Raw genomic sequence first — 24,379 nt, forward strand, 5'->3', positions numbered from 1 at the left:
ATCAGAGGCTCCAGAGAAGGGCTGGCAGGGAACTGTCATTCTGCAGAGGACAGAAGACCAGGGGAAAGCTGGCTCGCCAAGGTCACAGGCTGAGTGGAGTGGGGCTGGACTAGGCCACAGAGGTGTGGGCTCAGCTCGGGCTTGGAAAGGGACACCGGGACAATTGTCTGCACCCCAGAAACCAAGACCAATGTCATCAGGTTGATTCTCTCACAATGACACAGTGCACTGCAGAACTGGGGTCAGACAGACAGTTGGGAACTGGACAGCTGGGAGCTGAGTGAACACTGCCTGGCCCTCCCATCGATCGTGGGAGTCTGCACCTGAGAAGAGTCTTCCAGAGGGCAGTGCGTGGGGTCTCAGAGGTCGGGCCCAAGCTGGTAGACAAGGCTCACTAGAGGCCAAGGAAGGTGCCGTAGTCATGCAGTGGGTTAAGCATTAGCCTGCTACCCACAAGGCCAGTGGTTCCAACCCACAGGCTGCATCTTGGGAGAAAGAGGAGGCTCTGAGCTCAGGTAAAGATTTACAGTCTCAGAAATCCTATGGAGCTTCAGTCAGAATTAAACTGACGACAAGGGATTTACTTGTTTGTTTGTTTCTATAGGTCAGGAGGAGCAGTCAAGCACGGGGGCGGGTGAATATTAAAGAGGGGCTTGGGAAGTTTTGGAGGGTCCCAAGGGTGGGCAGTGAGCCGGGCCTGGTGGTTAGAAGGGGTGGGGGGTGAGTGTTTTCAAAGGAACCTCCACAAGTCCTGCTGCTTCTGCCCAGTAGCCCCTGGCCTGCTTGGTGCTCCAGAGCATGTGCCGCCCCCCCCCCACCAACTGCAATGCTGCTCTGGGTCTCTGGGTTGGTGATGACTCAGCAGGCCGAGAACTTCTGCTCCAGGATGTATCCGCCCCCCCACCCGGAGTCAGGCTCTGTGTCCTGCTCTTCCGTCTCCAGAAGCCTGGCAGCAGCCAGCCCCTGGGCATGCAGGGAGAGGTGGGACAGCGTCTACCACAAAGGGCCACAGTGGGGGGATTGTAAGACAGATCCTCAGCTCCTCCCCAGACATCCTACTTCAAGTCCTCGTGGGCAGGCGCCCCCCAGAGGAAGCTGAGCGTGTCCCACAGTCGGGTTGGGGGACTGAGGGCCAGTGGGGACAGTAGGCTGGAGGCATGTGAGGCTGTGTGGTCCTATTTGCATACCTGGATGGCACAACCCCAGGGGCACCTGGGGATCCAGATGAAAGGCAGGCAGCCCGAGGGTGCCTTCCGAGAGAGAGGGTCTTCTCAGCCAGCCTGGGCACCACTCATGGGAGCCAGGCCCACCCTCCTCGCATAACACAGCAGCCGACCCCTCATTTAACGAGGTTGGTGAGCTGGGCAGGGGTGGGGAGCATGGGGGAAGGAGTCGCCAGAGTTGCCGGTCTCCACAGTGGGGACAGTACGCTGCCTGGGTCCCCCACGACACCTCCCCAGCACAAGCGAGCAAACTGGTTTCAGAGCCCAGGAGCCCGGGGCACAGCTGGGATGCCAGGTGGCTCTGTGTCAGCTCCTTTCACTCCTTCCACACTGCCTGTCACCCCCACAGTGGGGTTGGCGGGCGAGAATCCTGCGAGCCTCATCTCTGTTTCCACTTGGCTTTCCCACTGGGCTCAGGAGCTGTAACCCCCGAGCCTCTCTGGGCCCCCCCATCGGCCCCACAAGCTCATGCACTTCAGGAACCATGTCTGTCTGGGCCACGTCTCCACAGTGTGACACCAATGCCAGGATGCAGCCCGGCATGGAGGGGGCCCTGGAAACGGTATCAAGAGTTTCCATCACTCCCTTGAACACCCACCTTCCTCTCTCCTCTACCTCCTGGGCTGGAAACGGCAGAGGTTTCCTGCTTCTGGCCAGGACGGCCACCAGGAGATGGTGATGCTGCAGGTGCTGCCTCAAGGGCCACCTAATGTCCCGAGGGAGCTGCCTGTCTCCCTGCTCAGCACCTGAAAGCCCCTCCTTCTCCCCGCTCACAGGGCACCTCGGATCCAGAGCCAGAAAGGAAGACCTTCCCCACTGCATTGTCTAATCTACTCCCCACCCCACACACTTCTCCAGTGTTCCGGGCCATTCACACCTTTGTGCCTTCCCATGCACCGTTCCCTTGGCCTACAACAGTCTTGCTCCCTTGAGTGGCAATAGCCTATTTGTCCTTTAAGGCCCAGCTAAAGGGGCACTTGTTTGGGGACATGTTCCTCCCTCCCTTGGGCTCAGAGCCCATAGTGTCCTGTCAGGTTGTCTTACTGTGGCAATCTGCGTGTGCTGCGATGCTGGGTGCTGTCACTAGTCTTTGCAAACAGCAGCAGGGCCACCCAAGGTGGACAGGTTCTAGCAGAGCTTCCAGATTAAGAAAAGCCAACGAAGGTGGAATAGACTGGCCGCCTTGGAGCCACCGGAAACGCTATGAACGGCACTGGAATCTTGTCAGATGCTGAAGGGCCAATGAATATCGGCGGGACACTGCCAGAGAGCGCGCCAGAGGAGGAGTCCCTCAGGGCACAGGCCAACCACGATGGCGTGAAGCGGGAAACCTGTGGGGGCAAAGCCTGCGGGGCTTCCACTTGCTGTGGGGGCAGGAGACGCAAGGTCAGGAGAAACAGCTGAAACATCTGCTAATCATCGGAAGTTGGAATGTAGGAAGAATGAATCCAGGAAAATTGGAAGTCTGCAAAACTGAAGCGGAATGCATAGAGATCGATATCCCAGGGAAACCCACAGCAATGATCGATGCATAATTCTTAGACGCCCCTCCCCACCCCGACCCAAGGGGAATAACAAGAGAAACATGGGTGAAGGGAGGCAGTGGTCAGTGTCCGACATGAAAACAATAATAATTTATAAGTTATCAAGGGGTCACGAAGGTAGGAGGGGGCAGGGAAAACAGGAGAGCTGATACCAAGGGCTCAAATAGAAAGTAAAAGTTCAGAAAATGATGATGGCAACATATGGACAAATATGCTTCAAAAATTGGTGTATGGAATGTTAGAAGAGCTGTAAGAGCCCCCAATAAAAATGATTTTAAAAAATAAAGTTTCATGGGCAAAGGAGAAAAAAACCCGATAACCTATGTGCTGGCGCGCTGAAAGGGACTTGTGTCGGCCACTTTGAATTAGAAAGTCCTGTTGTGAGGCTGGGAATGACAAAGGCAAGAGGAATGGCATTGGGTTCATCTTCAGAAGGACATCTCAAGATGTATCTCGAAGTACCGTGCTGTCTGTGATAGGATTACATCTGCCTGCCTGCAAGGGGATTCCGTTAATACAACTGTTATTCAAATTCATGCGCTAACCAGCAAAGCCAGCGAAGAATGAATCGAAGATTTCTACCAACGCCTCCCGTGGAAATTGATCGACATGCACTCCAAATGCTTGACAATTATTGCCAACTGGAATGCAACAGACAGAAGCAAAGAAGAAAGGGCAGTAGGTGGAAAATATGCTCTTGGCGGTAGAAATGAAGCTGGAGATTGCATGACAGACTTTTGCAAGACCAGTGACTTCTTCATGGGAAATGCTTTGTTTTGGTATTTTTTTAAACAACATAAACAGTGACGACACCGATGGGCTTCCCCAGGTGGAATACACAGAAATCAAGCTGACCACTTCAGTGAGAAGAGATGACCAAGAAGCTTAGTAGCAGCAGCTTAAATCAAGCCAGGGGCTGAGCCTGGGACAGACCACCAGCGGCTCATTGGTAAAGTCAGGTTGAAGCTGACGAAAATAAAACAAATCCAATAGAGCCAAAATTAAGACCCCGGGTCTCTCCCACCTGACTTTTGAGAACAGATTTGACACATTGACTACTTAGGACAGAGACATGAAGAGCCGTGGGAGGACAGCACGAACATCATTCATGAAGAAAGCAGAGTTAACTAAACAGACAGGAAAGAGCGAAAACATCAAAGTGGATGTCAGAAGAGACTCTGACATTTGCTCTTCACCAGAGTGGCGAAGGCCACTGGAAGACATAATGAAGTCAGAGTTGAACAGAAAATTCCAAAAGGCAGCTTTAGAAATTCGAAAACCAAAAAGAAAGAACATTCCTTAAACGGAAATAACGCAGGAAAAATCTCAAGCCTCAAGTTGCAATACTGAGAGATTCTAGGGGCAAAAAATTGAACGATGCAGGAAGCATCAGCAGAGGATGTCAAGAATACAGAGTCCCGGTGCCCAGATGAACCAGTTGACATTCTACCATGTCAGGAGGGAACATTCGAGCAAGGATCAATGGTACTGAGGGAAGAAACTCAAGCCACACGGAAAGCAGCAGCCCCAAACAAGGCTGCAGGGATGGATGGAGGGGACACCAGTGGGGCACTCTCTTGTCTGCCGGGAAATGTGGAGGAAAACTACTCAGCTAACTGGCTGGAAGACAGTCATATTTTTACAACAGCGTGCTTAAGTCAGAGAATCATATCAGTGATATCTGATGTAAGTAAGTTTCCTGAAGCTCACCCAACCACAGTACATTGACAGGGAGCTGCAAGAGGTTCAGGCCGGATTCAGAAGAGCATGTGGAACAAGGGATAACATTTCTGATGTCGGATGGGCTTGGCTGAAAGGCGGGAATACCAGAAAAAATGTTTACTTGTGTTTTATTGACTCTCCGAAGGCACTTGACTGTGCAGACCATTATAAACTGTGGACCACCTTGACAAGCATGGAATTTCCAGAACACTTCTCTGTGTTCCTGCAGAACTTGCAACATGAACCAAGAGGCAGTGGTGTGAACAAGGAATGATTTCTGAATCAGAAAGGTTTGTGCCCTCTCACTGTGTTGCTCAATCTGTATGCTGAGCAAATAACCAGAGAAGCTGGATGATGGGAGGAGAGGACTGTGTCAGCAGGATTGGCGGGAGGCTTACTCTAACCTGTGGAACACAGACGACACCATCTTGTTTCCTGAAAGGGAGCGTACTTGAAGCTCTTGCTGATGAAGGTCAAGGAGTGAAGCCTTCACTGTGGATTACAACTTAATGTAAAGAAAGCGGAAATCTTCACAATTGGACCGATATGCTCTTCGTGATAATCGGAGAAAAGACTGAAGTTGTCAAGGATTTGTCTTGCTTGGATCCAGTCAGTGCTCATGGACGCAGCAGTCAAGAGATCAAATGATGCCTGACGCCGGGTAAAAGTGCTGCCTAAGACCTCCTTCAAGTGTTGAAAAGCAAGGTGGTTACTTTGAGGACTAAGGTGCGCTTGACCCCAGCCACAGGATTTTCAATGACGTCACATGCATGTGGAAGTCGGACCTTGAGTAAGGAAGACCAAAGCAGAATTGATGCAGTTGAGTTAAAGTCCCGTCGGCTACCGCAACGACAAATCTGTCTCGGAAGAAGTACAGCTAGAATGCTCCTTAGAGGCCAGGACGGCAAGACTTTGTCTCGGAACGTTGGATATATTGTCAGGAGAGACCAGTCCCCGGAGAAGGGCCTCGTGCTTGGGGCAGTAGAGGGGCAGCGAAAAGGAAGGCGGCCTTAGACAAGGTGGATGCACGCAGTGGCTGCATTGATGGGCTCGGACATAGAACCCTTGCGAGGACGGCGCAGGACTGGGCGGGCGTCCTCTGCTGCACACAGGGTGGCTGTGAGTCGGGACAGACTCGACGGCCTCTAGTGCCAAGTGCAGGGTCGGGGCGGTGTCTCGGCCGCTTGTAGCTCCTGAGCCTGGTGGAGGTCATGGTCCAGAAGAGAAGAATGATGGATGGGTGAACAGATGAATGAGGGGGGGTGGGTAAGTGGATGGATGGATGGATGGATGAGCAGATGCAGAGGACAGGAGGCTCTAAGGAAGGGGTGAGTGAGAGAGATCATGCTCTAGGAATAGCCCAATGTAAAGGAGAGCTCAAGTAGGGTAGGGGCAGGTGGTGCTGGTGGTCTGTTTTTCAGTCCCTGGTGGAGGCAGCAGCATGGCAGTCCTCTCACAGCTGGGCCTGGGCTGGGGCCCCGGGGACTCCCACCGTTTCTGGGCAGAACTATGTGAAGAACCCCATCCAGGAGCATCGCAGCTCATGCTTGCCAAGCCCTGAGCTGGGTGCTCAGCCCGGCAGCACAGTGAACCGCAAACTCTGAAATGGAGGTCTGGGTGTGATTGGTATCTGTGTCTCTACCCACCGATCACAGTGTGGGCCTGCATGGCAATTAAAGTAACAAGTTATCGACATGCAGAAGCTGAGACTTTGCCGAAAACACCAACATTGTGCAGATTCTATTGAAGACACGGGGGATGAGGCAAATCCTGCATTCGCACAGTGGCCATCAGAGGCTGCGGCCTTTAGGGGGTGGGGGTCTGTGGGGTCACTTTATCACAGTCCTCACCACTCCCTAAAAGTGGCCCAGTATGGCAGGTGTCAACTGCCACTCAATCACTGTGATTGGTGTGTGTGTGTGTGTGGGGGGGCCTTGGTGATAGGAACAAATTCGCAAGACAGTGAGATAGTTCTTATGCCCAGGAAGCAGGGCATGAAAAATAGGCTGCGAAGGCCATGCATGTTTCAAGAGAAACTGGCGGGCAGCCCATCATGTGGAGGAAAGAAGACTGCTTGCTGCCTCGTCCAATAAAGACACTCAATGCCTTTGCTCCCCTTGCACCTCCTGTCCAGCGCCTGTCCTGGCCGGGCCCCGGGGCCAGCGGCAGACAGCAGCCGGCCCTGCACTCACTGTCCGATACTGGCCTCTGGCTGGCCCTCCCTAAGCTGGTCAACCTTGCTGAAGGACTGGGGACTTCATGGGTCTCTCCCTCTTCGTTGGTTTATGTCCTACAAGGCCCGCTGTGGTCACAGGGCTCAGGGGTAGAACTATAAACCACGGCACTGGGGGTTCGAGTCCATCAGCTGCCCCATAAGGAGTTACAGTCACGCAACCTTACACAGGGCCCACATCAGTCGGCATCGATTCAAGGCCACTGTCTTTTTTCATGTAATGTGTTTCCATTGACACTTTCTCTCCACGCCTGGTTTCTGGGTGAAAAACCCGAGACTGGGGCATGGGGAGAGGTGGTGGGCAGGGGGGAGGTCACTCCGGAAAGGTGCTCCCCCACCCTATGTCTCTTATTTATGCTCATTCTGTGCATACATACATGCGAGCAATCTTTTCTAAGGAGAATATTGAGTGGCTGGCCGCTTAGCTCAGTTGCTTAGAGTGTGGTGCTAATAAGAAGACCACTGAAGGTGCCAGGGACTGCTAAAAGGGCCAGCGGATCTTCTTGGAAGAAGTACAGCCAGAGTGCCCCCAGAGTGCCCCCAGAGGTGTCGAACATACGTTGGCCACAGTGTCAGGACAGACCAGTCCCTAGGGGAGGACACCTGCTGGCGAACATGGAGGGGCAGTGACAAAGATGAAGGGGCTGCAACAAGGGGCGCAGGGACAAGGGGCACTCGTGAGGAGGGCGCAGAACCAGACGGTGCTTTGTTCTGTTGTGCATGGGGTCGCTATGGGCCGGAACCAACTTGATGGTCTCTCACAACAGCAGGAATCTTCTCACAGTCCTTACACACACACACACACAAACACACACACACACACACGCACAAACACACATGCACACACACGTTTACGTAAAACTTAAAAGTTCCCAGGTCCTAAGAAAGAAAGGTTAGAAAAACATCCTCTTCTGAAGAACTTGCAAAACACCACGGATTCATCTTGACTTTCTTTTAGCAAGAGTAGGCAGACCAGGTGACCAGGGCAGGTAACTGACTGCACTCATCACGTCTGATCCAGCTGGGTCAGCGGGACCAACCATGTTCTCAGGTTGGTGTGAGGAACGCCCAGGGTGCTGTTTAGCCTGCACTGCGGCCAACAAAAACCAAAGGGGCAGAAGGGTGGGGGAGGATCTCAGGCTCTCAGCGTCAGGCACTCTATTAATATAATTCACTGTATTCATGTGCCCATGGAGAAAAATATACGATCATCTCAACAGATGATTAAAAGACATTTGTCAAATGCCACCATCCATTCCTGATAAAAACATTTAGAAAAGCAGGAATAGATGGCTAATTTTTTAACATGATAAAAAGATGTCTGTATGCGGCGAGCCAAGATGCGGCATGATGAGGTAATTTTGAACTGCAAACTTCCCCTTCCGCTATGAGTGACACGAGGTGGCCCGGGGCTGGGAAGTGCCAGCCCAGAGGTCCCCAGACAAAGGCACAAAGGAAGAGGGGGTGGGGAAGGTAAGGATGACAGAACTGCCTGCCTGGGACATCAACGTGGAACAATGGAAAGACGTTAGGATCAGTAAGGGAAGTCCTGTGGGTGACCAAGGTGACCAACTCCGAGAAAGCTCTGCAGCATCACCAGCTTCTGCAAATACAAACCAAGGCTTCCAGGTGGTTCACTCTGGTTCAGCCCGTCAGAGACTCCTCATTTCCACCCCCACTGAATCAGAATAAATCCCAAGGTAATTCTTATGTGTCCTTACGTGTAGACATATGAATCAGGGGCCGAGGGGTGGGGAGGGGCTGTCGTGTTAAAATGTAGCATCTGATCCAGTATACCTGGAGTGGAAAGGGGCAGTCTCAGCAGGAGGTCACACGGGCTGAACCAGTTCGCAGCCCTGATACAAACCACGGAAAGGTAGTGGGAGAGGCGATTCCATGGACAAGGACAATGATTCCATAAGACATCTAGGAATGACCCATTCTGTGAGGAGATACAGACCCCCAGGCCCCGGTAAACAAGAAGCAGTCCCTTGCTCTTGGCTGTAGAGGCGCTCTTCATCCTGTAGAGGCCGATACTTCTGTTTTAGCGAAGTCAACACAAACAACAACCAGCTACAATGGATTCTTCAGACCTTTCTTTGCCACTCCCCCCCCCCCCAGCCAGGAGTCAAGGGCAGGTGGTCGAAAATCAAGCAAACACAATTTTTAAAATTCCAGAAAGGGGAATTAACAGGGGGAAGCTAATCCTGTGTTAAAGCTTATTATAAAGCTATAAGATTTAAAGCAGTGTGTCAATAGAAAATAGAGTAATATGGAAGTGCGGAGTCAAGATATAGGAAACTACGTGAAAAAAGCAGCAGCAAACTTCACTGGAGGAGAATGAAGCCTAATAAATCGAAGAAACCTGACTAATCACACCTGCCGACAACACAGAGCTAGTCCTTGTTCCTACCTTCTAATACAGTGCTCATGGCTTCGGCACTGGAAAAACACCAGTAGTTCATACTATATTAAAATATCAAAGAGTAGAAAACATAGGGGTGTGTTATTTTCTATCTTCTAAGTAAGCAACTTGAACACTCTAAGGATGGCATGAGGATAAAGAAAACATCAAAACAAAGAATAAAAACTTGCCCACAGAAAATTGAAAACTTTTTCTCTAACATCCCATGAACATGACGAAAGGACACTAGTTCATATGTGTGTGAGAATGAGAGACTGAGAGAAGGTTGTTATCACGGAAATATAAACTGCTCTAAAAAATAAATGCATAAAGATAAACCAGACAATAAAAAAATCGGGCAAAGGACACAGAGGAAATTCAAATGGCCGATAAGAATATGAAAAAACGCCAACTTTAAAAAATAAAGATGACTCATCAAACAACGAATAAAAATACTAGCGCTGCTTAGCTAGAGTGAGGATGCAGACGGCAGGTTCTGGCCCATACCACTGGTGGGAGTTTAAGGGGCACAAGCTTTTTGGGAGGCAAAATATTGATAGATACTCTTAAGAAAGACACAGACAAGAGCACGTGCAAGGACATTTCTTGCCGTGGTAGAATGAGGAATAATTGGAAACCACTTCCAAGCCAGCCGGGAGTGTCTCGGTTAAATAAATTATGGCATGATCGTAGAAGAGAACAACATACCGATATTAAAAGGAATGTGGGAGAGCAGTCTGAGAGCCAGGCGTCTCAGTGAGGGTGGAGTTAGAGAGCGGGAGGAACAGAGCCCAGCTAACGTGGGGGGTGTGCGTGCGTGGGTTTTATCTGAGCAGTGGGGCTATGGGCGACTTCTACCTTTTACTTTGCATTTTTCCCCACCTTTTGCATTTTCAGAGACACAGGCAACCTTTGTACTCAGGAGGAAAACATTAAATATTAAAAAAGAAATCAATCCCAATTGGCAGCGTCACTGCTTATGATGATAAACGGCACCCGAATCCTGCACACCGTACGGGGCGATCGCTCATCTTGTCCACGGTGCAGAGCAGCGGTTCCTGACCTGTGGTCAGACTCCTGGAGTCTGGGAGCGGGGGATCTCCAAGAGATTTTCCTTATTTCAAACGATGCCATTGTTTGTGGCTTTGCAGAAAGACCCTTCCTTGATGAATTCCTTAGATTTCTTTGTTTTAGGCTGAGAGGATCTAGACTCGGAGTGATATCACTGTAAAATTGCAGCTGGCAGCTCTGTGTCTTTGAACAATATAGAAAAGCCCAACAGCCCAGGTTAATGTCTATTTTTAATTGTATATTTTCATAATTATTATAAGCAGATTCCCCGCGCCCACACCCCGAGCATCAGCTTCTAGACTGTGAAAATAAGGACAGCAAAAAGGATTCTGGATGATGAAAATGTTGAACCTTGTAAGGTAGAGCGGCCCAGACCCCCAACCAAACCCGCTGCCAGGAGTCAATTCAGACTCATAGTGACTCTGACTCCATAGGACAGAGAACTGCCCCTGTGGGGTTCAGATGGTAAATCGTTATAGAAGGGGACGGCCACTTCCTCGGCTGGTGAGTTCGAATCACAGGCACCTTCCTGCTAGGGGCAGAGTGCCTTTACCACAGAGTGGCCAGGGTTCTTTGGGTAGAAAAGCAAACTCACTGCCACCAAGCCAATTCTGACTCATGGTGACCCTATGGGGCAGGGTGGAAGGGCTCCTGCAGGTTGATGAGACCACAGCTCTTCATGGGAATAGAAAGCCTCGTCTTTCTCCTGTGGGGCAGCTGGTGGTTTCAAACTGCTGAGCTTCCAGCTGTCAGCCCCCGCACAGAAACCACCATGCCACCAAGGTTCCCTCTTGATGGAGCGAACCCTGGTCAACGCGGGCTCGCAGAAAGCGCCTTATCCTGGTGCAGTTTAAGCTTTGACCACTAGATGGAGCGCAGGGACCACACGTGCCGCCGCAACGTCTTCCCTCCACCAAATGCGCTTCACATTAATAAGCACAATGAACTCTGCAGAAAGCAGAGAGAACGAACAATTGTGCTGGGATATGAACATTCCTGCTTTAAAAAAATTGGGACTCTGCCATTTCATTATGGAAACAAAATTCTTTTGCACTTTCCCCCCCTTCTTTAGTATCGAAGTCCCCAATCCACCCAGAGCTCCCAGAGTTGAAGGAGCCCTCTCAAGCGGATGTCCAAAAGTTGTGTCGAAAATCTCTCTTCACCTCACACTGCCAAATGCGTTTTTCATTAAGTTCACCTCCATGTCATGCCGCCGGCGCCACGAGAATCGGCCCCAAGCTAAATAAGCGGCGAGCCCCATTTTTCAACACACAAACACATAAAGACGTCAGCTCAAACTGTTTACTAATTAACACTTAAAAAGACACAAATTAGATATGCGTGGCTAGGAGCAATTATAATCAAGACGAATTTCTCTAGTCATTTGGGAACTGAAAAAAAATGCCTAATTGCTGGAACCAATGTTTTAAAAACTGAAATCACGCCAGTTAGCAAATATGTTCATTTAAGGAACATCCCACGTGACTGCACTCGGGAGAATTGACTAGAAACATGAGAACAAGGAAAATATTTAGGTATAAAATTAAAATTTTAAGCTCCCTCAGATTTATAACTTCTTCATTAAATATGTCTGCTCACAGCGGCCCATAAAAACCTGTAGCAATTAAGTGGTTAAATGAACTGCCTCCCTTGTCAATTTTAAGGGAGTGATTAATATCAGACCGTCCCTTACTAATTAGACTCTCCCTCGTCTTTCAGCTTTCGAGCCGCGTGAAAATGGAGGCTGGTGTGTAAGTGTGGGGAGTGAATGCGCTTCTGGGTGCTGTGTTTGGGCTGTGGCACCCAGTGCAGGGAAGGGTGAGGGGCAGCAGGCGGCTGGAAGGCCCGAGGGATTTCTCACTCCCCGCTGCCACTCCTCAGGCTGGTTCTCCAGCGGCTTGGCGGTGGTTATGCATGCACCATGCAGTCTGTCATCCAGGCTGCTGTGCCTAGCCTATTCTTCCTTGAGACAAGGGTTGGTGAGGCGGGAGGCTGGGGCTGGATGGGCCACAGGGTAGGGTGGGGTCGTGGGTGGGGAGAGAGGGCGGCCAGGCCCCCAGGAAAAGGCACAGAGGCTCCGGGATTATTGCAGAAGCCTGGAACTCCCACCCTGGCTGGCGAGGGGAATCCATCAGTTGGAGAAATGGGGCAGAGTGCTTACAAGGGAAATAAAAAGTGGCAGAGATGGAGAATATTTATATGCCCATCTTCTCACTCCGAGAGAAGATGCTTCATCACGGCTCCGGAATGACTGTTCCCCAGCTCCGAGCGGAGAGTGGCTTTTGTTCAGGCAGCGGGGAGGACAATGCAGGCTTCTTGGGGACGCAGCCCTAGCGGGGCGGGTCCACTTGCTACCCTGCTGCAGAGCCACCTCGTGGCTGTCCAGACTCCTGGGGGTGACTGGGACAGGAGCTGGCCAGGGACAGGCCCAGGAAAAGTTGCGCTCCCTGCCCCTCTGGCCAGTCCCCTTCTTTGTTCCCTCCTCGCCTCCTGGGGAGATGAGGGGACAATTTGCTTTCTCTTCCTCAGATGGATTCCTCTCTGCCCTGGGGCGATGGCAAAGGCCCAGGGGCAGTGGGGTGGGGACCCAGGCTGTGGGAGGACTACGATAGGCACTGGCAGGGGTCAGGACAGAGGCTGGGACTCCCGCCGGGCACCAGGGAGTGACAAACACGGAAGCTTCGGCCTCTTTACGAATCAGCCGGTTCTTTTTCAACAAACCGAATCTCTGGACTGTTTTGAGGTGCGCGGGGTTTGCTTCTCCAATGATTGCATCCTTGTTTCATCTGCTCAGTGGCACACGTGCTGACTTTGACCTTAAAATGTGCACTTTCCTAGATGTGTTGCTAAAACCTCACCCTCTTGGAAGCAACCTGAGGCCCCACTGCTCCTATGGCAGCAGCCAAGGCACTGTGACCAGGGCCCTGCGGGCAACCAGCTGCTCCCACAGGGAAGCGGTGGGGGGGGGGGGGTTGGATGTGGGGAGCAGCTCACAGAAGGAGCCTGCGGTGGGGAGGGAAGCTCAGGAACTTCCCCAGGACCCAAACTGAGTGGCTGACTTCATTCCCTGCCCCAGGGATCCCGGCTCAAAGCCTGTGCTGGCTCCACTGAACCAAGTCACCGCCGGCATTGACACGGTCAGCGCATGTCCCTGTATGTGTTCGGTCACTAACTTCTGGTATGTGTGCTCCGCCCTGCTGCCGGCACGAGTGTGCTGCATTCAGGTGGCTCTGGCTACTGGGACTGAGAGTGACACTTCCCTTTAGGATTTGGGGGGGGGGGGCGAGAAGTATCCTGTGACCCCTTGTCTCTCTCTCTCTGCTCCTCAGCACCGGGCAGCACTGCCTGGGCTTGAGCATGCGTGGGTCTGCTTTGGGTCCTTGCTGTCTAGGGAGACCCTGGGCAGCTACCCTGGCCTTCTCCCTTTGGTGACTGGCATGTATTTTAGGCTCTTCTGCTCCCTAACCACCGTGCTCAACTCGACAGGGTCATGGGGTTCGTCCTATGGGTGGTGGGGAGGGGAAACCAGTCCCCGAGACTATCTGGTGGCAGTGGGACACTGACTTAAATTCAGAAATTCCCTTGCGGCAGGGTAGGTCAAGCTGACGCTGGAAGAAAAGCCATGAAGGACAAGCAATGGCAAAGTAGAACCAACGCTGCCTCCTTTCAAAGCTGGGGCCGTTTAATCCCTGCCGTGGATTCTGTCAGGCCACGGGCACCCCTGTGCCTTTTAGCTCTGGGGCATCCCAAGTGGGTGGCTCAATTGCTGCTGTGGGATTCTTGCATGTCACTCAACTTCCGGCCAGGTTTCCTCTGTGGATGGGCAGCACCAGGAGAGGCTCAGGAGGGACAAGGGGTACAGAAACTCAAGAGCCCGCCAAATGTAGAGGCAGCCTCCCTGCCTGTGGTTTACTCCAAGATACTCTTTTGGTGTGAAATACAAGAGTTCACAGTAAACAAAGCATATTGCCTAGCCAAGATCTCTTGGTTCTCAGTTCCCCCTCTAAGCACAAGGATGTCCTTCCTGCTTCATCAAGTGGCAATGGGACTTGTGAGTGACCTTGTGAAGAAACGCTATATCCTGACCAAAGGGCCACTTGACCTGCCCCAGGGGCTCAGCACTGGATCCCGAGAGCAAAGACCAGTGGGCCACAGCATGACACTGCCAGCAAGCCACCCCAGTGTAGTGGCTCAAAGGTACAGCTTTCAAGCTTGTTTCTGAGGAGAGGCCTTTGCCACTGTCACAGAAGGAGGCCCGCATGCACTGGCATACAAGCAAGAAGACACCGCCACCATTGAAGACACTCAAATGGCTGGTGCAAGTCACTCTGAAACCCCCAAGGAGGGATTCCATAACTTTCCTGTGTTCATATTTGTTATGGGTCCGCACTCTGTCATAGATTGAGTTTGCTTCACCCCAAAATGCGTGTCGTCCATCCTGGGCACTATGGCTGTGGTTATAATCTCATTTGGGAATGGGCTGTCTTTGCTATGTGAATATCAGCGTTAGTATAGGGTGAATCTTGAGCCAATTTCTTCTGAGATTAAAAAAAACAAACAGATTTAGAAAGCAAGGGACAAAGTAACGATGGGGATTAGCAGATTAGCCTGGAGCAGAAGCGCAAAGATACAAGGACTCTTCTCCACAGTTTACACAGACAAAAACCTTCCCTGAGAGCCGACACCCTGAATTCAGACTTCTCACTTCCTAAACTGTAAGAAAATAAACTTCTGTTTGTTAAACTCACCCATTTATGGCATTTCTATGATAACAGTACTAGATAACTAAGAGTTTGTTACAAGGAGTGGGGTGCTTCTTGAATAGACAGTTAAAACGTGTAAGTAGTTTTGGAATTGGGCCAGGGTAGTGATACATGGAGAAAAGGTTCCGGTCAACAAGGATTCTGTCTTGCTTTGAGGTCCAACCAAAGCTCATGGAAGCAGCAGTCAAGAGATCAAAGATATACTGCATTCAGTGAATCTCCTGCACAAGACCTCTTTCAAGTACTGAAAGTAAGGGTGTTACTTCGAGGCCTAAGGTGCACCTGGCCCATGGTATCTCCAATGGCCTCATCTGCATGTGCACATTAGACACTGCGTCAGGAAGCCTGAAGAAGAATCGGCATGTCTGCTCGGGGAGCTGGGGAAGAATGTTGACGACACATGGATGCTGAAAGGGCAAACGACTCTGGCTTGGAAGAAGAGCGCTCCTTAGAGGCAAGGGTGGCAGGTCTTTGTCTTCCATACTTTGGACTTCCTGTCGGGAAAGACTAGCTCCTGGAGAAGGACGTCAGGAGGCGCAGCGAAACAGAGGAAGGCCCTCAACAAGATGGACTGACCCAGTGGGCAGGGCAATGGGCCCCGGCACAGGAATGACTGTGAGGATGGTGCAGGCCCGGCGGTGTTTTGTTCTCTTGAATATGGGGTCGCTGTGGGTTGGAACAGACTCCGTGGCACTGAGCATCAACAACACAGGCTGGACGAGTTCTAAAGCACCGAAGGGTAATAGGAACCCTGGTGGTGCAGTGGGGTCAGTGTTGGATGCTAACCTCGAGGTTGATGGTTCAAAGCCACCAACTGCTCCACGGGAACATAAAGGTTTACAGTCTCAGACGCTGTGGAGCAGTTCTGCTTTGTCCTATAGGGTTTCTGTGAGCTGGTGTTGCGTCAATGGCAGTGGGTTATCAGTAAAAGCCTAGATTGTCTTGAATCTATTGGTAGAATGAAGGACGACAAATGTGATTCCGATGAGGCCTTAGAAACAGAACGCTGGTAGAAATGTGGGCATTCAATGTTCTTCTGGTGAGGTTCAATGGGAAATGAAGACCATGGGGTTAGGCAACAGAGAGGGTGGGTTTCCTGTGTAGGACAAAGGACGTGTCTAAATTATGCGGAGATGTTTGAGAAGCGGTAAGCTTGACTATTTGGCTGTACGGAGTCCTGGGCAAGACCTTCCAGGGGCCCTGTGGGTCCCCCTGGCTGCTGCCTACAGGTACTGCAAGAGGGAAGACATGGCTTTAAATACTACCTGTGCACAAATTAAACAACAGTTAAATTTTGGGAAACTTCTCTTGTACAGATGAAGGACACGTGTCCCAGGATTTTCACCAAGGACATGACTGGGTAAAGCGAGCATCTAACCAACTACCTTAGCAAACCCCCCATCAGCTCAGATGGAAGGGGATCAAACCAGAACAAGGGCAAAGGACACTGTCTGACTCCTGGAGTCTACAGGCAGGAAACAGGCCAAAGGAGCTACATCTGTTGTCCTCCAAGAAAAGACAAGGCTCATCCCCGCCCAAAGTCTGGGGATCAACAGAATGGTTAGCAGGCGCGCAGGAAGGAGGGCCTTCTTGGTTTTAAAGGACGAGGTCACAGCCCCCCAGTTTTTCAGAGCTGGCTCTACACCAGCTCAGTGTAGTCAGGGCTGCCATTAAACTGTGTTGGGGGATGGGACCAGAAACCAAGGCTGAGGGAGTGGGGCCGCCATGCCCAATAGACCAAAGGGGTGAGGTGGCCACTCAGATGGATTAAGAGAACGGGGCTGCCTAGCGCCAAAGGAGCAGAGCTGTCACCCCAGAGGGTGTGGGAGGCAAATGAAGCCCAGGGCTGAGGGCCCTCCATCCAGAAGCCAGTGCATGTGGTCAACACGCAGAGTCTGGAGGGTGGGCCGTTGCCTCGATGGTCCCAGAGAACCGAAGAGTATTTGCAAGCCTCAGGAGCTAATGTACTTGGTTCTGCTGGCTTTTGGACTTGATTGATTGTTCTGGAGACAGATGGCCTGCATTCTAGCTTTCACAGACTCTCGGGCGACGAGGGTGAAGGTGCCTTGAGTCTCACCTCTATTTGATTTACAAGATCCAGAAGATTCGATTTGGCATTTGGAGGAGGCTTACAACTTTTGAGATGATGTGATGGGGTAGGTAAGTTTTGCATGTGGTAAGGATATGATGATTTTTTTTTTTGTCTTCCACAAGGTCTCCTTCCTAAATAAGTTATGTGCACTCCATTTTCTTGGTTTACCTCTAACCAACCCAAAGATAGAAGATTATGGATCGATTATGGATTATGAATCATGTCTCCTCCCCACTATTTGTGCTGTCAATTCCAGCCTCTATATCTGTGGTTATAAATCCCATTTGGGAATGAGTTTTCTTTGTTATGTAAGACAGGGCTGTGCCTGGCTGCAATCCTCGCGGTCAGCAGTTCAAAACCACCAGCAGCGCTGTGGCAAAGAGTCTAGGCTTTCTACTCCCCTAAACAGTGACAGTCTCAGAAACCCACAGGGGGTCGCTATGAATCAGCAGTGGCTCGATGGCAGTGAGTTTGGCTTGGTGCGGAGGGTCATTTCTTTCTGAGTCAATTTCTTCTTGAGAGGGAAACGAGATTAGGGAAGCAGAAACGCAGGAGTGATGTCAAGGCACGTGAAGATTACCCCCGAGCGGAAGTTCAAAGAGACAAGGACCTTCTTCTAGCACTGACACACAGAAGGTCTCCGACACCCTGAATTCAAGCTTCTAGTCTCCTGACCTGTGAGGATTTGCTCGCCAAAGCTACCCACTTGTGCTCTTTCTGTTACCGCGGCACTAAGTAGCTAAGAAACACCCTTTCTGAAGCATCCAATTGCTCCTTATTTCTCCCCATTTTCTTTAATTCCTCTTTATTTTCCTTCAAGAAAGAACACAGATGTGCTTTTAAGCCCATCACTAAAAACGCAAAACAAAGCGAAATTTTATCCACTATGGTGATGTTACACAGACATCAATGACTGGGCAGCCTGCGGTGCTAACAAGGGGAGGGATTCACCCTGATTCTCACTCCCTTACTCGTGGCCGAAGAAAACAACAACAACAATCACAGCACCTAACACTCGCTGAGCAGTAACCACAGTGTAGGCACTGTTCTAAGCCACTTACAGTAAAAGAACTGAACAGAAATTCTGAAAGGGCAGCTTGATTTGGGCAAAGTAAAACATCATCATGAAATATGCAAAGACTGGAGTTGGAAAACCCACAGGGAAGAACATCCTGGGTGTTTTGCTAGCTGAGAGAACGGAAGAAAAATTCTAAGGCACGAGCTTCACTTTTGAAGGATTCTATAAGCAAAATACTGAATCATGTAGGAACCATCAAAAGAAGATGGGAGGAACACACAGAGTCACTGGACCCAAATGAAATGGTCAACCTTCAAGCATCTCAGAGTGCAGCACATGATCAAGGACTGACGGTACTGAAGACAGAAGCCCAAGTTGTACTGAAAGCATCGGCAAGAAGCAAGCCTCCAGAAATGAGCAGAGTACATGTGGAAGTGTTTTCAACAAATCGAGGTAGTGCTGGGAGTGCTTGGCCCACTGATTGCAAAGGACCCATCCGTGTGCGCACTCCAGAGAAAGAGGTGCTCAACAGAACGGGAAGTTATTGAACGACATCACTACTATCACATGCAAGTAAAAGTCTGCACAAGGTTGCAGCTGTACATAGAGGGGGCAGCCTGAAATTCAAGACCGTTTCAGAAGAGGACACGGAGCAAGGGAGACCACTGCTGGTGTCAGATGGATCTTAGCTGAAAACAGACAACACTAGCAAGATGTTTACTTGTGTTTTATTGCCCATGTAAAGGCATTAGACTGTGGGACCTAACAAGCAATGGATGACTTTGTAAAGATTGGGAATCCTAGAACACTTCACGTGGTCACGTGGAACCTGTACCAAGAGACAGTAGTATACACGGGATACGGGACGGTTTAAAATCAGGGAAAGTGTCTTGTACCCTTTCATCATACTTTGTCAACGGATGAGCATTGGACGGTCAGCCCAAAGAACAGCAGAAAGATAGGGCTGCCTTCTTCCAAAATGCTCAGTCTCAGAGACCCTCCATAAGGCGCCTTCGAGTCACGAGAGACCCCAGAGCAGTGCGTTTGGTGGTTGGAATGCTGAGCAAATAATCCAAGAAGCTGGACTACAGGAAGAAGAACGTGGCATCAGGAGGGGAGCAAGAGTAATGAACAACCTGTAACACTCACAGGACACAACTTTGCTGGCCGAAAGCTGAGAGGACTTGAAGCACTTAGTCACGAGGATCGGACTCTATAGCCTTCAGTCTGAATGATGCCTCAGTGTAAAAAACAAAACAAAACAAAACAAAACAAACCCTTCCCAGCTGGACCGATGAGCAACAGCATGGTAAATGGCGGAGAGAAAGAGAGCGCAGGGGCCTCCTTTTACTTGCATTCACAATCAATGCTCATCGATCAAGATCAATGCCACGGTCAAGAAAGCAGAGGGCACATTGCAGTGGGCAAATCTGAACCCTCCAGCCGCAGCCCTGCTCTACACAGCTTTGTCTCTTCCAAGCCTCCATCTCTGCAGAAGAATAATCCATAACTACACGCGTCCCAGTGATGAACGCATCAGTTTATCTCAGCTGTTATTGTTACTATGATAATGTTCTCCAAATTAAAATTGGACAAATGGATGGCCTGAAAACAACACCCGCCAGCCCCACCCCCCCCACACTGTTTTTGCATCATGCCAAATTCTGCATAACTACCGGGGCTCCTTTTGGAATCCTGGTGGTAACTGTGGGTGAGGCATCAGGCAGTTAACCCCAAGGTCATTGGTTCAAACCTACCAGCCACTCCTGGGGAGAAAGATGAGACCATCCGTTCCTGCATAGAGTTAGTCTTGGAAAGCTGACATGGCAGTGAGTGCAGGCTATGACCTGGTCTTTAGAACCTACCTGTGTCAGCAAGTGAGGAGTGGATCGATTGGGGTCAGATTTTACTCCTTAGGTCGGCTTATGGTCATTCTTACCATGGGCACTGGACCGACACTGGAACCCTTAATTACTTACTTTCCTCCATCCCAGTAACTTGAAGGCTTTGTGACAGAGGTCACTCTGTCTCCAGACGCGCCACTAGAGGGATAGCATGCCGTGGGCTTCAAGTCACAGTGGAGGGAGTTTGAAGCACAGCACGGCTGGGTCTGCATCTTATCTTGGGCAAGTTACTTCACCTCTCAGGACCTTCATTCCTGTCCATGAAAGGCGGGGAGTGGTTCCCCCTTGGTCAGCCCAGACTGACCCCCTGAGTCCCACAGAGTTGCTGCTTTCACGGTCTACAGGGAGGTCAGCAGAAGCTTGCTATTCAAGGCTACGCCCTCACATCACTTCAGCAACACCCAACCACCGGTGACGCAGCCCACACTGCCTGCCCGCACTGTTTACATATATTCATTACACAGAACAAAGCAGACTCACTGCCACTGAGCCGGGCCTGACTCACGGCGCCCCTGGAGGGCAGAGCAGAACTGCCTCTGTGAGGTTCCGAGATGGGAAAGCTTTCATCTTGCAGCCCAACGCAAAACCACGGCACCACCAGGGCTCCCCCTCACACAGGAGATGGGGTGACTCTTGCCCCTCTTTTAAACAGAGACGGGGTGTGACTTACCCCTAGGCCGTGGTGGGTTAGTTGGGACAGACATCCGTCTCTGAGTTTTTCCATCTTCAATGGGTTCAGGGTCTGCCTTTGCTTTGTCCCCTGCAGCCAGAGCAGGCCACCCTCCACAGACTTCCACGAAGACCCACAAGCTCCCACCCAGCCGTCCCCCCCGGCCAGGGCGGTGCTCACAAGCAGGCAGCTCCTTCCAGCCCAGCCCCTTGGGGCCTCCCATGGCTCCCCTGCTTTGGAGAGAGACAGGGCATTTCTGCACAGGTGTGGTTTCTAGCAGAGCAGCCCAGCCATTTCCCCTCTAAATTGCCAAAAAAAAAAAAAAGAAAAAGAAAATCTCTATATGACAATCAGGTTCATTGTTTTGATTTACAGAAAACCAAAGACAAAGAGGGACTTTTTTGTCTTGTTTTTGCCATGACAGGCTGGAAAATTTGTTGTACTACATTGATTCAATTTTCCTTGATTTCAGCCGTCTTTCAATCACGCACCCCGCTTCTTCGAGCTGGGTACACAAGAGAAAACCCAGAGGAACTGAGAATATTGAAATGGTTCCACCATTTCCATCTTTGAGACAAATGTGCCTCTCCGAGGAGAGGCGGCTGCAGGCACGTGACTGCCTAACGACCTTCTATACATAAAGAGAGACGCAGCGCTAACGCCGCCCTGCGAGGAAGGGGAACGGTGACCCCGCTGACCCCCCCATTTGAGGCCATCACCGCCCCTCTCTTCTGCACAGCTCTCGCTTCTCTCTCTCTCTCTCTGTTTTTATTAGGAAAACCTTCACACGATTTCAAACCGGGCTGCCAAGTGGGACCTCGTGAGAACAGCAGCCTGTGCCATGGCCGTCCTGTCTGCCTGTGGGGTGTGGGCAGTCTCAAGAAGCTCTTAGTGGGGAAATAGTACAACAGGAGGAGGAAGGGGAGGAAGAGGAGGGTGTTGTTGACTCCCTGCCCACCAACCTGCTCTCCCCTCGAGCAAGTGGAGGTATTTTTAAAGAATGATGCAGGGTTGTTTCTTCTGTCACTTAAAACCACGTGGCTTAGAGAAGGCCAGGAGGCGACAGACCGATCTGAGTCAAACAACTAAATACACTGAGCTGCTTTCTCTGAAGGCCAGCTAGTGAAATCGTTCTTGTGGAAGGGCGCCCCTGCTGGTAGGTCTTGCTTACTTCTGCACAGATCCCTAGTGGGGCTGGCATGGCTGGTGAGCAAGCCGGGGGCCCTCCCTCCCCTCTCCTTCCCTATCCCAGCTCTGGGTAGCTTACGCACCTCTTTTTCAATTTCTGCCAGAGATTTGATGGTGATTCCCAAGAGGTCAAAGGGCTGCATCTGCAAGCACAGAACAAGGCACTTTCTTCAAAGGCTGGGCAAGGCTCTTTCCCGTGGGCATCACCACGAGGTCTCACCCCGCCCCAGGGAGGGGTGTGTGTGTCTAGTGCGGTTGCCACTCCTTTTGAACAGAACATGAGGAAATATGGAAACACGGAGGTGTGACTCTAGTTGTTTTGCTGCTCTGGGTGGTTGCGAGGGAGTGGAACCCTATGGGTGTCAGAGCCCTGGTAGTGGAGTCTATTACGAGTTGGGCTGTGAACCACAAGGGCAGCAGTTTGAAACCACCAGCTGCTCTGTGGGAGAAAGAAGAGGCTTTCTACCCCCATGACGAGTGACGGTCTCAGAAAACACAGGGGCAGTTCTACCCTGTCCTATAGGGTCACTAAGAGTCAGCATCGACTTGATTGTTTGGTTATGTGTGTGTGTGTGTGTGTGTAGGTGGGTGGGTGGGTGGGTGATGCTGTGCTCTACGGGGCAGCGGAGGCTGAAGCCTTTGCGAAACAGCGTGCCAGGTTTCTATTCCAAGGAGGTCTTGAGGTGGGTTCACACCCCAACCTTTTGGCTAGCAGTCTAGCCACTGACACCACTCAGGGACTCCTCTCTTTCTGTGGTTAGAACAGAGAACACGCTTCCAGAACACATGACTGCTGGCCCCCAGTCAGGGTCTTCTGGGCTGCGGGCACTGTGCGGTCCTTTGACTACCACACCCCTGGAGCCACAACCAGTGAGACAGCTGGAGGATTCGTCCAGCTTTCCATGCGACTGCAAGAGCCCGCCCCTCACCATGGTCTAGAAGGGACAAGGAGGCAGGGCATCCCAAGCAGCCAGACTGGCGAGGCTTCCACCGCTTATCCAGGGAGGAGTTGGGAGAATTCCATGTCTTTGAAAATGCAGGGTGAGTGAAATAGCTCTCCTAAATGTTCACTTCAGAACTTGACGGTGGCTGGGGAGGGGCGTAACACTGCATTTTAATGGGTGACTCTATAATTTCATGAAGATGGGGGCCTTTTGTAAGAAAATGCTGGCTTTCCAATAGATTTGAGTCTTTTTAAGTAGACAGTGCATGTGAGACATGCTCTTTGCAAATCGCACAACTCCCTGAAGCGCTCATTCCCTCTGCCTGTTATGCATGTTATGTGTGGAAAAAATACACTCATCAAACACAGGGAGCACTAGCTGCGGGCCCATAGGAGATGTGCTGAATCATAGGCATGTCGGGGTACAGGGCCCCCTGCCTGGGAGGTCACGGCTCCCTGTGGGTCCCCCATCAGCCTCTTCCAGTCTGCATGGTGGCCTGGGATGAACGGGCGAAACCCCAGCATCTCCGACAGAACCCCAGGGCCAGGGCCGTGGTGGCAGGGAGCTGCCGCCCTGGAGGCAGCGCAGGGATAGAGAGCCAGGCTGAACTCGGCCGGAGGGTACTTGCAGGATCCAGGTTTTGCCAGCAGGCTCAGCTTCGGTCACTTCACGATTTCCTCCCCGGCTAGACGGCAGCGTGGGCGAGCGATCCATCCCGCCCGGCTGTTGGAGGAGCGAACGAGGGGCTGCGCTGGGCTGGCAAGCGCCGTGGGCACTTGCTGAGTCGGCAGCTCCGGGCAGCCGCGCGTTGGTCCGTCCGCAAGAGCAATCTTGGGACGGGGCCACGAATCAGACACAAGCTCCTGGAGCTGATCTGCCAGCAGCCACAAAACAGGTTGGCGCTCTCCGCGCTGCCAGGCCGAGTGGCGGGGGCTCCGCGGCCGCCTGCCCACTCGGCCGCGCTGCCCGGGATCCAGCAGAGGCCCAGCTGTTGTGTCATTAGGCTCTAACGACCCCACTAAACTTTCCCGATTGGAACTGGGACGCAGGACACCGCAGCCTCGGCGAGGGAGCGGGCGGGAGAGGCGCCAGCGTCGCCATGGCAACGCGGCCAGGGAAGCCTGCTGAAGTTACTCACGCTCCGCATGTCGCGTCACAAGCATTTTTCAAGATTAAGCTGCTTACCAGAGGGTTCCGAGGAGGCCTATTATAGTTCATGGGGATGGGAACTACAGAGCAGGTCGAATCGCGAGCCGGCGCCTCTACGCTGGCTCCAAGAAAAACACGGACGATGCCCAAGCTGGGCCTTCACATGATTAGCAAACTTCTCCGAGAGGATGAAAGCCAGGAGCAAGTCTGCTGAGCCGCCCAGCCCGGGTCTGGAGGGCTGAGGAGGGGGCCGCTGGCCTGCTGTGCTGGGGGCAGAGAGCAGGCCCCCAGCAGGTCCCCCCACTGCATGCATAGCCCCTCAGCAGCACCCGGCACCCGTGCCACAGACAGCTAGCTCGGGGCTGCGCTCCTCTCAGTGGGGGAGACACCCCCCCCCACCTGTGTGCTGCCTGCGCAGGAACGCAGCAATGGCGCCAGGCGCCCAGGCAGGCTC

The 24,379-nt window shown here is 51.7% G+C and overlaps 1 protein-coding gene across 2 annotated transcripts in view; it reads right to left on the bottom strand.

The window, feature by feature from the left end:
- MVB12B (multivesicular body subunit 12B) overlaps positions 1-24,379 on the bottom strand; it is a 174,692-nt gene that overhangs the window by 7,313 nt on the left and 143,000 nt on the right. For both annotated transcript variants that reach the window (XM_075560772.1, XM_075560771.1), the window contains one exon: positions 21,916-21,975. In XM_075560772.1, coding sequence (XP_075416887.1) covers positions 21,916-21,975 — 60 coding nt within the window. The remainder of the gene's footprint in view (positions 1-21,915; positions 21,976-24,379) is intronic.

The sequence above is a fragment of the Tenrec ecaudatus genome, chromosome 10, assembly GCF_050624435.1.
Source record: "Tenrec ecaudatus isolate mTenEca1 chromosome 10, mTenEca1.hap1, whole genome shotgun sequence".
Classification (NCBI taxonomy): domain Eukaryota; kingdom Metazoa; phylum Chordata; class Mammalia; order Afrosoricida; family Tenrecidae; genus Tenrec; species Tenrec ecaudatus.